This window comes from Halichoerus grypus, chromosome 2 (genome assembly GCF_964656455.1).
Source record: "Halichoerus grypus chromosome 2, mHalGry1.hap1.1, whole genome shotgun sequence".
Lineage (NCBI taxonomy): Eukaryota > Metazoa > Chordata > Mammalia > Carnivora > Phocidae > Halichoerus > Halichoerus grypus.
In genome coordinates this window covers 140,588,067-140,605,005 of record NC_135713.1, presented here as the reverse complement: position 1 = coordinate 140,605,005, position 16,939 = coordinate 140,588,067, and the positions used below count along the sequence as shown (strand labels likewise).

The following is a 16,939-nucleotide window of genomic DNA, read 5'->3' as shown; positions in this document are numbered from 1 at the left end:
GCTCATATTGGCCAACCACACGGGGGCCAGAGGCCCTGGACTTGGTATCTCTGGCCATTTAGTGAATGTATGTGAAGCACAAAAAGGTAAGCTGCTTTGAATGCTTTTTTTTTTTTTGGCCCTCTCAACACCTTATCTCATAAAAGCATCTTTTGCAGTGCTTTTGGTACCCCACTGAAATCTAAGAAAGTATGAATTAAATGGAATTCCAATCAAGTTAAACAGAAAGACAACTTTGAATTGTATTCAAATCCAGTTTTATTAAAATTATTTGGCAATTTTAGTGGTTATACAAAGTCTTTGACTAGGACCACTGCACACATTAGACATGAGTTTGTGTTTTTGGTTTGGCCTGGGTTTAGGGGTGCAGGTACTTTCCTAAAATCTTCTGCCCTCCCTTTCATTACCAAATGGCAAAGTGCCTTGAGTTTCTCTGTCTACAATATCCTGCTACTTATCGGACGGGAATTTGTCAAGTAAGACTGAAAAAATAAAATCCATAGATTCAAAAAATTCTCTGCAAATATTAAGAACATACAAAGGATACGAAAGACACCTACATTTAGTCCTCCAAGTAACAAGGCAAGCATCTGATGTCTGTGGTTTCTTGTTTTTATTTATTGCTAATTACAATTCAGAGACCAAAGGGTTTCCAGAAGCTCTAAAAATCTTCATTGAATTGTTGACATTCATTGACATTCCCCCCATACAGTTCCACTGAATTCAGAGGATAAAACCAGGAGAGCACTTGAATTGGCCTTTAAAATTACGAGCCCGTTTTTCCTTTAGTGTGTGATTTTTCTTCTGCAGTAGCTTGGAGTACTATCTGCTTGCTCAGTGCTTGACAATTAGCATCTGCCTTGCGGGAGATCTAAGTATTGGCTTCGTAAAGTGTATTATGGACAGCAGCTGCTGGAGGCATCCCTGTCCAGGGCAAAACTTTTAGCAGACCTTAAGCTAAAACCTTAGAGGATTTGGTGCTCCTTAGTTGTTCTCCAGGGATCCTGAAGCTGTCTATAAGAGACAAAGAAAGTTGTGTAAGAATCTTTACACAAGAACTTTCAGCTGGTTCCTAAGGAGTCCTTGCTTTTCTAGCCATGTATGAAAACTTGGCTTTGGCCGGGAAGCCCTGTTGTTTTGTTCCTGTGATAAGACTATCTCTTGGGGATTGGAATGCAGACAACGAGGCTGGGCAATCACCTGAGAAAATTCTGCCCTCGCTTCCCTCCGAGGTGGTACTTTCTTAAGATTTGTGAGGATAGTTTCCAGTACTGGTTTTCAGGCATTGTCTATTTCTGGACATTCTCGTTATGAATTCCAGACCGTTCCCCTGAATGGCCAATGTATTTCACCAGCGGGAGAAGACTGGCCATACCCAATCACTGTTGGCTGCCTAATTATTTTCAGGAGGAAACACTTATTCCTCCAGGAGAACACATTACCAGAGTCTACTCTCACTGATTTGTGGCCTAAACAATAGCACTGCTCCAAGAAAAAGCAGCCTGGCACTCAAAACAGGTGAATGTATTTATATCATCAGAATAGGGCCTTGACTTTGGGAAGGTTAACTATGCGAGTGATTTGTGTTGTCCTAGTTCATAGGCCTGTGAACATTAAGTCACAGCAGAAGCAGTGAACATCAAATAATAGTTTTTATTCTTATTTCTCTAAGAAATGAAGGAACATTTTCTTTAGGAAAGAGCATACACTTTTAAGTTTCGCCACACATAATTCTTTGCATCTAATTTATGTTTTTAAAAAAATATAAGTGGAAAATAACCTCTCCCAAATTAAAGAAAAGACTTAGGATATAAGGGTCCCCTCCCCCACATTAAAGTTCATCTCATTCTTCACTTCAAGAATACTTACCGCGAGACATTCGAATAGTATCTGGGACAAAAAAAAAAATCAATGCGTACAGGGTCACATTGCCGACCCACAAAGCACTTAATTCCAGGAGAGAGAACTTCTACTTACAAATGGAGTCCTGATTCCAAATTTGCTATGGAATGTCATGGTGACTTTGTTTTTATGTCCTGTTCTTTGATCAAAGGCATGGCACGTATCAAACGGTGGGCTGTACAAGTGAAGGCTCACGGCGGGTTCCGTATGGCTAATGTTCTCTACTCGATGTAAGCCAATGGAATCTACATGATACCCAAGAAGGAGAAGTGGATAAAGGAGCTGAGATGACTGACAGGTGCCGGTTAAAGTTTTGCCAACCACGTGAGATCATAAATCAATCTGATACAGACAAGCAGTCACTTTGAAGGGACTTTCCAGTTAAAGATCGTAAGCAATGTGTCCTTTACTCTTTCCCGAAACCCCCCTACAATTGTATTAGAACAATTTTAAAAAGGCATCAACCCACAAAGACCAAAAAAAAAAAAAAAAAAAACCCAACACCAATGGGAAAATAGAAAACATCAATGAAAGCATAAAAGTTTGAGAGCTTGAAAGTAGATGAATGGCTTTGCCAAGGACAGAAAGCTCAATCCTTAGCTCCCCGTGAGGAGAGCCCAAAATTAACCTGACTTCCATCTTGATATCATATCTGTATCTACATATCAACAGCTCTGGGATGGCAGCTTCTGGAAATGAGGATGAAGATGGGGCGAAAAATCCAAGAACTGGTTGCAAGCCTATTAAGTAGAGGCTCAGATCCCTTTTACCACTTCTCTCCCTCATTCCCCTGAGTACAAGTCTGAGATCTATACTCTAGAAAGAGTCTAACACATGAACTCAGGACCGGTGGATACCAGGTGAAAAACAAGTGATGTTACCAGGTGACGTAAGTGATCATTTACCTACTGAATGGTACAATCCCTGCTTTCTTCCCCACCTAGCTGCCAGAATGCTGCCAGACAGGATTCCCCCCAACCCCACCACCCCTCCACCCTCCTCCCCAGCCTGACAGGAGATGGGAAGCACCTTCTCAGGGGATCTGATCGGCTCTAGAACAAAGCTCTTCAAGATATCGCTACTGGTTGTTCCTCAAGGAGAAATGTCTGCCAGATTATCCTGGAGGGAAGTCTAGTTGACACACAACATCCATGTGTTCAGAGCTACCAGTTAACTTTTTTTTTGTCCCCAGTTTCAAATATTAGCATACAGCCAGGGCCACGAGACAACTGAGCAAGGCCTCTAGTAGTAAAGACAGGGTGCAGAGCACCCCCCGCCCCCACCAAAATGCAGACCCTTGAAATAGACACTGCTCAGGAGACTTAAAAAAATTTTTATGATTAATATCCTCAGAGAGAGAAGCTCAATACCACAAAAAGGACCAGAGAACAAAAGGAGCTTTCAGAAACAAAAAGAAATAGCTGAAACAAAAACCTGAATAGAAAGGTTGGAAGAAAAACTGAGGAAGCTAGAAAAGACTCAAAGAACAGAGGAATAAAAAGAGAAAATAGGAAAGAAAAAAAAATCAGACGGCTAGTTCAGGAGGTTTCATAACTGAGCAATAAGAGGTTCAGAAACAGAACCAAAACACCAAAACCAAACAAAACCCCAAAGAAATAACTTGAGAATATTTTCTTGACTAGAAGGACACAGATTTCCAGAATGAAAGAACCCACAGACTACCCAACACAATGAATGAGCGTCATGAATCAAGGTACAGGACTGTAATACTGGGGATAGGAAAAGATACCAAAAGAGAACATTCCGAAGTTTCTAGAAAGAAAAAATAATTACACAGAAAGATTCAAGAATCAGAATGGCACCAGGCTTTCAAAAAGAAGACAGACTGGAAACGAAAAGTCAAGGGATTACCTTCATAGTTCTGAGAGAAGATCCTAGGCCCTAATTCCATATCAGGCTAACTTATCAATCAAGTTGCGAGGGTGGAATAGAGATTTTTAGATATATGAGGTCTCAAAAACTTACTTTCCATGAACCCTTTCTTTCTCATAGAGCCAATGAAGATATCTTCCACCAAAATAAGAGCACAAACCAAGAAGGAAGCAGACAAGCGATCAGGAAAAAAGGGGATCAGTAATGGGAAGGAGCACAGGGAAAGCCTGCACGATGTGAGGGGACCCCAGGATGGCAGGTGAGCCCTGGCTGAGAGACTGATCAATTCACATTGAAGTAAGTCTAAGGGCCCTGGGGGAAAGGAAGGAAGGAAGGAAGGAAGGAGGGGAGGGAGGGAAGAGAGGAAAGAGAAAATACTCAAAAATATGTTGAGAAAAAATTTCTCGTTAGGAGAGAGTTTGAGGTGTAATCAAGGAAGGAATTCAGTGTTAATTAGTGTAGTTAAGGTAGGCACCAAATTATGATTTATACTTTATGATCTGGCTCCATGAGCTTGTATAAGACAAAAGCAAAGCCTAGAAGGTGAAGACTGAGGTTCTATCCCAGCTATAGTTAGACCACCTTCCAACAACTCACAACTTCTGGGATCTTTAGCCGTTTTCCTCATTTCCCAAAATGGGACGTAATTCTCGGATAAGCAGACTTTTTGGTTCTATAGCTTACTGCTCATAATAGACCGGCTTAAGCACAATTTTGAACCTAAGTTCTACATTCTTAAGAGATGGCCACCCTTACACAAATTATTGGTTTCTCCAGTTGCAAGCGCATACACTGCCCAATGCCTGCCGCACAATCCTGCAGGCACAGACCCCACAAAACCTAGTCATCGTCCTTCAGAGAAGCCCCTGAAACTCTTGTCTGGTATCTACTGTTAATAATCCCAGCATCCATCCATCCATCCACCCACCCGTCCATCCATCCATTCATCCGTCCATCCATCCGTCTTTGCCTCCTTTCCTTATGCCCGTGGTGTACCATCTCTCACGATAACCTTGGACCTTTCTTGGTGATACTTACAGATGCCAGTTTGTTTTAGGCATGTCTACCATTTGCCTTTATGTAATTTGGTCTCCTTGTCTCAACTTTCTTTTTTCTCCACCCCGTGTTGCACACTGCTACGGAATCCATCAAGATACTCCCAATAAAACTCTACTGACCAGAGCAAGCTCTTACTTTCAGCTGGTTTTGGAGGCCCCAGGCCCTCATCTCACTCTACTCTCTTCCTACTCCTGCCCAAGCCCATTCTCCCTTGTCTCTAGCAAGACCATTCCGGAACTTTTCATTCTTTGTAATGATTGTGACTTCCCTTCCCTCACATTCTTCCCTGTACTCGAAACACCCTTCCCACCAGCAGTACCCATCTGCACCCCTCCCGCATCGGTAAAAATCAAGAGTTGAACTCTCGAGGCTTTTCATCTTATGGGCAATTCGTCTACAGAAATTTAGCTTTTCCCACCCAATATTTTACTGACTGGCAAAATTTCCCAGAAAAATCAGAATTTCCCACTTCGGTGGAAAAGGAATTTGAACCATGTGGCTGGAACTGAGTGGCCATCACTGTCCCCCTTAGACAGCGTGGCCTGCCCACACCAAGACCCACAGCCTTATTCTTGGCCTGTATGACTCACTTACCTTACCTGCTTGGCTCCTATAGGTTTTGCACTGAAGACCCTTGAAAAAAAGCTTACCTCCTCTTTAAGACCTAATCTAGTTTCACAAAGACTCTGGGACTCTAGCTGAAAGCAATTATTCTGAAAGGCTTTTTGGCTTCACTGGGAGGAATACAGGCAACAAAATTGTTCCAGGAGATTTGGTATGTCTTATATATACCAACCCTCAGATAAAAGCTTCCCGCCACATAAGAAATGGACCCCTTTGTGTTTTGTGAATGGGGGAGAAAATTTCCCATACTAACTGACCTTTGCAAGTGGCTTACATTCTTAAACTAATGAACAAATTCAGGCCAAGTGTCAAAACTAATATGGGACTTTAAGATACAAGAAAAAAGTTGCATGGCCAGAAAAAAATCTCTGTAATATTTTATTTTACATCAATGGGATGGCATCCCAATTAAGAGTATGGGCTTTGGAATCAAATGGCTTGAGTTCAAATCCTGACGGGCACTTAAAAGCTGAGTGACCTCAGACGAGTTATTTATTGTTCCTGTATGTTGGCAATCTCATCTATAAATGGGAATCAAAAATGATCTCCCACCACCTTTAACAGGCTTTTTGGAAAGTTACTATCTCCTTTAGAAATACAGATGTTAATCACAGCCTCTTCTGAAAAGCATCTGGCTCTCCCAGATCACATTTAGGAGAAAGAATGAATTCTTGGTAGAGATCTATAAATCATTGGTAAATAATGTGCTCTACAAAGATTCCCTTGAGAACATGCTTTTAAGTATGCTGTATGTATTTTATAAAAACAGGGACTAGCCAGCATTCTTAATCATTTCCAGAACATTTCCTTACATTTTCTAACACAAAGACTAATATTTCCAACCTGGCCTCACTCCCTTATTAAGAGAATCTACTTTTGGGGTGCCTGGCTGGCTCAGGCCACAGAGCGTGCAACTCTTGACCTCAGGGTTGTGGGTTTGAGCCCCATGTTGGGTGTAGAGATCACTCAAAAATAAAATCTTTAACGAAAATAAAAATAAAAGAATCTACTTTTGTAAATTCATATTCGATGCTAACTGTCCTCAGACTTGGCAGGAAATGACTTTTCAGTGCATCTACTGCACGTATTTTGAATAAAGTGATTCTAACTCAGATGCAAAGCTTAAAAAAACCAAAACCTACTGCTTTTAGATCATTTTCCAAGTATCTGAAACCATGACTCCATGAACCAAAGTCTGCTGGACGTGGGCAAGTAAGCAGTATTTCAGAAGGGAGTTCAAGGCTTTTCCCACTTGCCCTTAGAAAAAGGTATTCGATGTTAGTTACCGTTGATGTAGGCACACTGGTTTTCTCTCAAGATTCTTTCAGACTTCTTGATCATCTCGTTGGATTTTTTGTCAGGCCAGGCAAATAAGGTCTCCTTTAGATTTCCCTGCAGCATCTTCAGAAAGCAGTGGGAGTCGGTGTGGTCATGGATACTGCTACACATAGACACAAAAAGACAACGGACTCAGTGGATGGCCCAGCAGCACCCAGAGCCGCATAACACTCTGCCCAGAGCTGATTCCTGCTGCATACTGTCGAGAGGACGGGTCACAAACCATTTCAGCTGGCTTTGTAAATGTCATCGATTTGTAATTAACAGCGTTCAGGGCAACACGTAACATACTATGTCTTCCGTATCAGTGCATATACGGGGTGCAATGCTGATGCACGACCGAAGTATAGAACAGTGCGTTTTTAAAAACCGGGTTGTACGACTACTTTGATAACAGAAATACAAAACCAGCAACCTTTTATCTTCTGCAAGACACAGCTTTCAAGAACTCAATTAAGCTGGGCTACAACTCGATTATAAAACCTCAGAGAAATTTGAGAAAGGATAAAGATAATCATCTCTCATAACTGCATCACACTTGTAAGATCACTTTATAGTGGGTTTTTTTGCCCCCCAGGCCTTTTCTCTTTTCTCCTGCCTTTGGGGGACAAAAGGTATGTGTATGTGTGTTAACACCCAGACGTTTTACTGCCATCATGTTAATATTTTGTAGATTTAGAGTACCCCACCTGTGATTAACTCCCAACAATGGAGGGAGAATGGAAGTATATTGGATTTGCAGAAAATATTTATTCATGTAACCTTAGGCTAATAAAAGGTATGAACCTGTATGTTATTAGCATTTATCTTCTATGTTGAATGCATAAAACCGTAAGAACTCATTTCCTAAACCCACAGAGCCTAGTCCTACTCTTGACATAATCTGCTTTCAAAAAATATTGAGAGAATGAATGAAAACAATGCCATTCTGTATGAGTAAAATCCTCTATAGACCTAACTCCCCCCAAATCTCATAAATTCAGGTCTCCTCTCTCCCATCAAAAACGGGTCTGCCAGTATTGTTTTTACCATTCTCAAAAGCCCGAGAAGGATCTGTTTACAGAGATAACAATACTCACAAGTGTATGAACTAGGGACAAATTAAGGAACCAAGTTTCAAAGAAATGGTATTAGTTTAAGCTGCCTTGCCCTCTACATAAAAAAACTAAAAAGAAAGTAAAAAAAGGCAAAGACAGTAAACAACTTGAAGTAGCAAGAAATTTTCTGAATTTGTGAATTGCTCTTCTGGGTCTAAATGTGGACCCTTTGGTCTTTGGTCCCATAACTGTTTACAGACTTCAAAGCACCACAAAGGTCAAGTTTTAGCAAAATTCCATATACATTTAACTCTACAGAAGACACAGAGAGAGAGAGAGATTAAGTTAAACTGGTTACTACCTCCTTCGATTTACTACTCATTTGGGGGGCTGGTTTTGATATACATGGTGTATGCCTAAACCCCTGATGTTAATTCCCATGAGAATTTCTGTTGGGACATTTTGAACAAATAAGTGTAACATGAAATTTGTTAATGCTCCCAAGACCTGTAGCCATTCTGGTACTGGCCTTTTCTTAGGCTGGACTAGATCATCGACTAAGCATCTGCAAATGAATTAACTGTATTACCTGCCATGTCCTTCACCCCAACACAGAATCATTAGGTTGAATTTTCCATTTCCTTCATCCACAAGATTTCGAGTATACCTGAAAGGAAGGTATTCAGAAGTTTGAATCTGGTTGATGAAATATGCATTGGGAAAAAGAAGTGTGTCACAAAGTATGGCTCACTTACAAAAGTGAACATTTCTACCTCTAAACAACTTTAAATGTGGTTTTCTAATTAGAAAAATCCAGCACAAATGAAAACAAGTCATTTTTTCAGGTCATTTTGGACATTTTTGTATTTTGTATCACCACGTTTGTAACTGCTCTGTTTTAATTAATGGCACAAAAAAGGTAACGGGGGAAAAAAAGCAAATTCCTTGATTCTCCTCGTGACAGCCTCAAACTGATAAAAAGAATAAGTTTCTTACAGAGGTATTTACAAAGTACATTACCGTTCTAGGCAAGAATGTTGCTATTGTTTTTTTTTTTTTTTTCTTCCTCCCTGTAGCTAAACCAGAACGTAAGAAACAAGGTTTCATTAAATAGCTGTTTCTAGAATTCTCCTTAGTATTTGCTATAACCCAGACACAAACCACATTCAAAAGCACTCATAATGGAAAATTCCTCCACAAATAGGGTGGGGATTGACTTAAGTATACAACAAAGGACACTCCATAGGGAAGTAAATAACACTCTAAACCTTTTCCAGGAGAAACCAGTAACTGGCCACAAAAAATCCCAAATCGAAAGGACCACAAGCACACCATCAGTAAAACAAAAACCAAAACCCACTTTTAAAGTTTCTCTTGGTCGAAAAGGTACCATCCACACCATCTAATTAGCAAAGTTTGATATAAATCATGACATTCACTTAGATTTTTTAAGACAAGGAATCTTTCTCCCATATTTGGGGGAGTGTTTGATCACACAGTCATCTGTTCATTTATGTCCTGAATGCCCCTTCCTCCCTTTTCCTCCCCAGGCAAGAGGCCAGGTGCTGGCAGAGCGGGAGCACGGAGAGAAAGGTGATTAGTAAGTGCTTTTTAGATGTCAGTCATCCTTACTTGGTAGCCCTTGATGACCTCGCAAGGGGCTGTGCACACAGCCTTTAATTCCCAATAAACTCCACTTTTGGTGTCAGGATACTCTTTTTCTCCCTCTACCAGTCTTGCGGTCACCCCCCTTGCCTCTCTGGAGCTATTTCCAGAGACGTTACCATCTGGCTCACACTAGAACATTCTGTCTTGGTTTGTCTGCACTGGCTTTCCCAAGGTCAGAGATCAGAGTCCTTTGCAGTGCTGGACACCTATGCCATGCAAAAAAAAATACTATCAAAATGATTTGCACTGTCCTACATCTCTCCCTCCACACTGCCCCAGCTGCCCACCCAGGACTGCATCATTATTTTAGTTGCACTTCCGGATGCCTGTGCATAGATCAACACAAATGCTTGCATTTCAAGTGACTCAGAGCTTATCAATCAAGAGGAACTGAAAGCCCCTGGAAATGCCATTGTTCTAAAGATTCAGAGCCCTTCCAGCCTACCGTGGTTGGTGAATTTCACTTGGTCAATGATCTATCTAGGCTGAGGGCAAACTCATGGTGCCACGCATCAGCTGGAAGGTTAGTGGTTGTTTGGAGTGAGGACTCGGAATAATGATGCTAATTTGACTCTCGGGGCTGCTACCTGATAGAAGTCTGACCCAGTGCAGGTAATCCAACCTTTTTATTGCCTACCATTCCTCATCTGTAAAACAGCTGGATAAGAATTGTACCTATCTCACAGAGGTGTCATGAGATAAATGAGTTAATATGGTGTATTAAACTGCCTGGAAGAGTACCTGGCCCAGAATAAGCCCTCACTTGGAGCTAGCCGCAAAATTAAAAAGTGAACTCTGCTAGCTTTACTGGTAGCCACAGAAGGATAGGAACCAAAGGAATTTCCTGGAGCCACGTACAAGTGGAAAATGGGATCTTAAGCAGGCTTCGCTGTTGTATTTCAAATCCTAAAATACAGAGGAAACAGCCCTTGCCGACAAACACACTTACCTATATTTAGGTAGGGTGACTAAAAGGAACTGCTCCCAAGGAAAACAATCTCTGCTTATTCTTATCTTTCAAGTGTTTTCCTCTGCCTACCCTCAGCCCAACCAGCCATAAAGACTGAATCGCTAGCTGCCCTTCAGAACAGAAAACCCTCACCCTTCAGGGGAGATCAGGTTTTACTTCCGGTGCTAGAGGACTGGTAGAGAGATTCATTGAAGCCAGAGCTGCAAAGGACCATCTCACTCCAGCACATCTGGGAAGCAGCGGTCTCCCATTTACATTCCAGAGCCTCAGAACTAAGGATTTGAGAAAGCATATTGCCTGGGGGCTGAAAGGGAAGCACTCCTTGAATTCACAACCCTGAGAGTGGGTGGAAATAACCCCACAGCCCGGCAAGTTAAATGGGTCTGGGAGGGTCAGCATGAGCTGAAAGCAGCTATTTTATCGTGGCAAAAATGCCTGTTGGCAGGTGCCCGGCCGCGGGCGACCGACTGATGGAGAACTGGCTCGGGGGACTGTGTCCTCCACCGCCACCCCTTTCTCGGGATGGCTGATGGAGTTCTCTCCAGGGAGCACGCTCCGTCCCCCAGGGGCGGCGGGCCGGGGAAAGCCCAAGCGCGTGGGGCCACCGCGGGGGGCGGGGGGGTCTCCCCGCACCGCCGCGCCCGAGGCGAGCGAGCAAGCCGGAGGGAAGAGCACAGCTCCCGAGGCCGAGAGAAGGAGCGGAGGTTTGGAAGCGTCCGGGTGGACCGGCGAGAAGAGGACAAAACACTTTGCAGCGGTGCAGTGGCCTCCGCGCCCGGAGCCTTCCGCAGTCTCCGGCCAGGCCGGGATGCTCCGCCTTTGGGCCAAAGCGCCGAGCGCCAGCCCTGCGGCTCGAGGGCGAGAAGGCGCAGCGCGGGGGTGCGGGAAAAAGGCTGGCGAGCGGCCGGAGGGTGGGCGCCGCGGGGCGTCGGAGACCTGCGCCCGAGCTCTCGGGGCCGGGGCTAGGGCGCGCTCACCGGTACTGGTCGAACTTGGCGTACGCCGCCCACTCGGCGGGGTCGCTCTCGTAGGCTTCCAGGACGGCCTGCACCTCCTCCACGTTGACCTCCTCGCCGGCGAAGAGCTGGTGCAGGATGCGGATCAGATCCTCCAGGGTCCGCGGCTTGAGCACCTCGGTCTGCTCCATCCCTCGCGGGGCTGGCGGCGCGCGCGGCTCTCTGCTGGGCTGAGCGCGGGGGAGCTGGGGGCGAGGGACCTCAGCTGCTGGCTGCACAGCTGCGCGCGCGGGCGCACACACACACACACACACACACACACAACCCCCAGACTCTCGAGCGCCACAGCTAAAGAGCCCCCCACCAAGATATCAAGAGGCACCCCCAGGTCCCCCAGCAGCGTGGCGGATCCGGGCTCGCGGTAGAAGTCGCCGCGCGCACAAATCAGGACCGAGTCGGCTGGGTCCGGCGGCCCGGCCCTTTTTAAGCTCTCGGAGTCGGCGGGACTGTACCAACAGCCCTCGGGGGGTGGGGAGAGGCGGGGAGCAACCTGGGGACCGTGGCGGAGGCGGCGGGAGCGTGCGGACAAGGTCCACGCACGCCGCCCCGGGTCCCCTCCTCCCTCCCCACCCCCCGGCACGGCGGCGCTCCCGGGGACCCCGGCTCCGCGTCCCCGCCTCCTCGGTGGGCTTCTTGCGGTCCCCCGCCCACCTCGGCGCGGCGCATTGTGTCCGCCCATCCTGGCCGCTCGGCTCCGCGCCCCCCTCCACTCCCCCGTCGCCGCCGCCCTGGGAGGCTCCCCGCAGCGCGGGTCGGCGATGCGGGGAGGTAGACCGCAGGGGGTCAGGAGAAGGCTGGGGCGGGGGGGCGCTGAGGAGAGGGGAGGGAGGGGCCCTCCCTTCCGAATAGAAGTGGGAACTGAGAATTGCTTGCGAAGGTTGACGAGGGCGTCCACTCCCTAGCTGGAAAGCTTCTGTGTCGTCGACTGAAAGTATCCAGAACATGTTCCAGGCTAGGTGGAGAAAAAAAAGTGGAAGTCTTTCTTGGAAAAAACATCTAAATGTACTGTACCGAAAATACAATTTTCACAAAGGACACTCGGGTCTCGAGCAAGACGAGGGAGACGTTGGGAGGCCAGGGACCCCCTCTTCAGTTTTAAAATCAAACATTGCCTTTAAAATAATGTATTCGGTGCAGAGACCGGATGTATCATTAATGGCTTCTAAAGCAGTAATTTAAAGGGTTCTAAGGAGGCTATTAAAATCAAATCGAGGAGTGCACTTGAAAGAGCCTACTGGTTAGGGAAACGTGTTTCTATGCTGTGCAGGGCACTCAGCACGGTTTGTGAAGGACACGAAGTATGAATGAAAATAAGTATGAGGGACAGAAGAATTGCAAGTATAGATTCATTCTGTCTCATTATAAACGGACCCAGGGAATAATTCGGATTCAAGGTTATTGAAAGCCTAAATTTCTCAAAGACCAGTCTTTCCCCACTCCCCCACCCCCATTTTGCTTCAATGTATGTGTGTCTACATATCTACATTTACTTGTGCCACCCAAAGTCTTATTTTAAACATCTCTGTTTTAAACTGATTACACTGTAAGTATTCTAATAATGTTGTTAGGGAGTAAAAATGACAGTGCAATCACCATTGTTCAAAAAGAGGTATAGAGCGCCTCAGAAGCCAACCTTTTGTGATATAGGTTGCTGAGAGGTGGTTAACTGAAGTATTCTGGGACAGAGTACTTCGTACACTTTTTATTGTTTACTCGAAAAAATTTATTCTTATGTTTTCTATTGAGTCTCCGAATTACTTCATTTTAGCTATCCTAATCTACTTTCACTGGCTCTTCTTGACCTTCAAAGACTTCAAGAATCCTAATATAGCTGCATTCACACATTCATATTCATTGCCTCTCTTCTCTACATCTTCCCACAAACACAGTTTCATTGGTCATTTCTATGTGGATGCCTCCCACTTCTCCTTAATTTTATATACTGAGAGCAAGTTCTATTTAACATGGTTTGGCACCTAAAATGCAACATATTTGAAACTCCTTTCAAGTGTGCTTTTCAACTCCAGGAGTTTCTATTTCTGCAGAGAGGCTACCTAGGCTCAAAAACCACATCCACCATGGTCTACCCCTTTCCTTGCTTCATTCTCAAACCCTTCTACCAAATGCCAATTTTTGTACCTCTGTATCCTTTATGATTTCCTGCTTTTCTATTCCTATTGCTACTACACATGCTCAAGCGTCTATTTTGGATAGATTATTGTAGACCTCCTAAACTGGACTCCTGGTTCCAGCAACCCCCCACCCCCCACCGACCTTGGGGTGAATCCTTTATTCACAGCCACTAGATTCATTATCCTAAGGCAACAACTAATGATGTCATTTCATAGGTATTTTCAGTAACTCTTATTTCTAATACACAATGTCAGTCTGGCATTGGAAGTTTTCCACCTTTTGCCATTTTTTTTTTTAAACAAATATTATCTTCCAGTGAATTAGTGACTATCTCTTGTGTTTACCCAATCCATTCTTTTGCTTAAGCTTTTCCTTGTGACTAGACTCTAGAAGGCCATTTCCATATATCCAAATCTTACCTTAAGTCTTAGCTCAAATGCTTTTCTCTCAAGTGAGCTAGCTGTATCTCACCCTGAAAAGGGGCGATAATCAGTATCCTTCTTAGGGCACGTACTACGTCAGAGCATGCAATGCTGTTGCTTACGTGAATCGTAACATGACACGCACAACATTTAGGACAGGCTCTGCTTACATTTTATTTTTATATCCCCGTCAGTGCCCGGCACACTGTGCCTTGTGTATGCATGAATGACAAAGTTAGGAAAAACAGAGGTAATTGGCTAATTTGACTGCTAGCTAGGTTTTCTTTAGGGATCCTGGGGTAGTGAGTTCAAATCCAGCAGACTTCTCTCAATTGCTTTTGGTTTCTGTGCAAAGGACACCTGAATTCTTCCCAGAACAGTTACACTGCTGAAAAGGAGGAGGAGGAGGAAGAGGAAGAAGTTAGAAGAGGAAAATAATTGACATTGCAGGCTCTATTAACGTAAATAGAACACCTGGATCAGGGAAGTAGTATTTCCACAGTACTTGGCATTGCCCAGGGCAATGATTAGCACATTTTCAGACACTGACATAGGGTAGACATCCACAGCAGGGAACAAGAGTTACTAAAGGTCTGGAAGTAATGGTCTATCCATCCATTCAACACGTTTTTAAAAAAAGCATGTGCTATATGCCAAGAATTCTTCACAAAATGAAGTCTCTGCCCTTACAGGGCTTATGCTCTTAGGAGGTGTGGGGGTGGGGGTGAGGAAGGTAGACACCCAACAAATATTATAGTATGCAGGGAGAAATGGGCACGTAATGTACACAAATATATAATGGAGACAAATACAGCAGGAGAAGCTGGATGGAGAGGGTGGTGAGGAATTGTCATTTTAGGGGAGTTCAGGGGAACACTTTTCTGATGAAATATTTCAGCAGGGACTGAAGGAAGTTAGTGAGACTTGTAGCTGGGGGGGGGGGGGGGGAGTTTACAAGTAAACAGTTAAATGCAAAAGCCCTGGGAGGAAATACTAAGTGCTTGATGAACGTGGATGTGGGCAGCGGGGCGTGGAAGTAGGGACTACAAATCAAATACGCCCTCACAGAACAATGGAAGCCACTGAGGGATTTTGGCCAGAGAGCAAGCAGATCAAGGGAAGCCAATTAGTTGGCTATTAAACAACAATCTGAGTGAGGTAACAGTGGCTTTGGCCAGAGTAGGGGCAGAAGAGAGGAGAAATGGTTGCTTTTCTAACAGGTTTTGAAGGTAAAGGTGTCAGAATTTGCAGAGATTTGGAAGTGCGCTGTTAGAGAGGGATCCAGAATGAGTCACGATGGGGCGCCTGAGGGGTGGGTGGGGGGACTCAGGTCGTGATCCTGGAGTCCCAGGATAGAGCCTCCAGCCCTGCTTCCTGCTCATCGGGGAGTCTGCTTCTCCCTCTCCCTTTGCCCCCCCAACCCCTCGTGTTCTCTCTCTTGCTCGCTCACTGTCTCAAATAAAGTCTTAAAAAAAAAAGGAGTCCCAACGACTGGAAGGAACAGATTTGCCATTGACTGAGAGAAGATTTAGCATGACTGGGGGTGGGGATGAGGCAAAAGATAAGCTTTAAAGATCTAGGTAGTAGAACAAACAGTAAATAGTTGGCAGAGGCGGGAGGAAGACAGGAAGACAGTTGTGTAAGGAATAGAGCCATCTCAGAACGATGGGGCCTTCTTTATGTCGATGGCCACACGCTTCGTGTGTATCCGCTGTGAGGACAGAGAAGGAACTGCGGATCTATAAGGACTCTCCTAACTTGCTCGAACATACATGTTTTGTTTTTCATTAACTTTAGGTAAGAAAACAGAGGTACATTTAGTATCTGGTACCAAATCTTTTTACTTTCCATTATTTCTAAAAACTCAAGTTAAAAACATTCAAGTTCAGTTTAAATCTAAAAACCTGCCTAATTAGAGCAAAAGTGCCGAGAATAGGGATCTTGTCTTATACCAAAGCTGAGGGCAAAAAAGGCACTTAGTATGTGAGTCAACAAATGGAAGGTACAAGTAAGAGTTGTTTCAAAGCTTTCAATAGGTTTGGCCTAACTGCCCCTTGAAGATGTAGTGTCCATTCATATTTCATGCACCAAGAATATGACAGTACTTATTTCCCCACAAATTTGCCAATATTGACAGTCACCGTGCTTTCCACTACTGCTACTGTGGTAGGTGACAAATAGCATCTCATATTTATTTGGGTAAGTAATGGGGTTCTGCACTTTTTGTGCTTTATTAGGCATGTTATTATAAATTTTTTTAAAATTTGAATTCCAGTATAGTTAACAGTGGTATGTTAGTTTCAGGTGTACAAAACAGTGATTCAACAATTCCATACATCCCCTGGTGCTCATCACAAGTGCTTTCCTTAAATCACCATCACTACTTCACCCATCCCCCCACCCACCTTTTTTCTTTTATGAATTGCATTTTAATATTTTTGCTCAGTTTTCAGGTTTTTTTTTTCTTTCTCCAACTGAAATGAGTTCTTCATACACACTGGGTATTAAAACCATACATACGTTGTAAATATTTTCCTTTATCTTCCACCATATAAAAATTTAAGATTTATTTCCTTTAATGTTGCTTTGCCACATTATCTTGCAAGTCACATTTAAAAAGTTCATTCAATATATAATGAATTACTGATTATATATAAGAAAATGTACTAAATATTATGTGTGGGTACCAAATAAAAAACCAAAAAGCATCCTATTTTCAGGCACATTACAATCACGAAAGGTTGTTATATGCACATTTATAATACAGTATGCAGTAGGGCTGTAATAGTGGAAGTTTGCTGTGAGTGCTCTTATGAGGGAGAGAGTATCCTGAATGATTTAGACAGGCTTTAAGGAAAAGTTAAAATCAGAATTAGG

General features: G+C 43.9%; 1 protein-coding gene across 2 annotated transcripts; it reads right to left on the bottom strand.

The window, feature by feature from the left end:
* Positions 1-240: 240 nt before the first annotated feature.
* Positions 241-11,933, bottom strand: CDO1 (cysteine dioxygenase type 1). 2 transcript variants are annotated; one of them, XM_036078971.2, is made up of 5 exons: positions 11,469-11,923; positions 8,443-8,520; positions 6,765-6,919; positions 1,978-2,147; positions 241-1,014 (listed from the first exon to the last, which is right to left on the bottom strand). In XM_036078971.2, exons 1-5 carry the CDS (start codon positions 11,636-11,638, stop codon positions 985-987), a joined length of 603 nt encoding a protein of 200 aa, XP_035934864.1. In that variant the 5' UTR covers positions 11,639-11,923; the 3' UTR covers positions 241-984. The 2 variants fall into 2 exon arrangements, with proteins under 2 accessions (XP_035934864.1, XP_077923728.1); XM_078067602.1 differs by lacking the exon at positions 241-1,014 and adding an exon at positions 1,634-1,890 and having other exon boundaries at positions 11,469-11,933.
* Positions 11,934-16,939: the final 5,006 nt, after the last annotated feature.

Coding starts and splice junctions, on each gene's coding strand:
- CDO1 (XM_078067602.1), bottom strand. CDS start 11,638: ATGGAGCAGACCGAGGTGCTCAAGCCGCGGACCCTGGAGGATCTGATC. Junction 6,920..8,442: donor TGGGGTGAAGGACATGGCAG/GTAATACAGTTA, acceptor GTCTATGTGTAG/CAGTATCCATGACCACACCG. Junction 2,148..6,764: donor CCAGTGTGCCTACATCAACG/GTAACTAACATC, acceptor GGTATCATGTAG/ATTCCATTGGCTTACATCGA.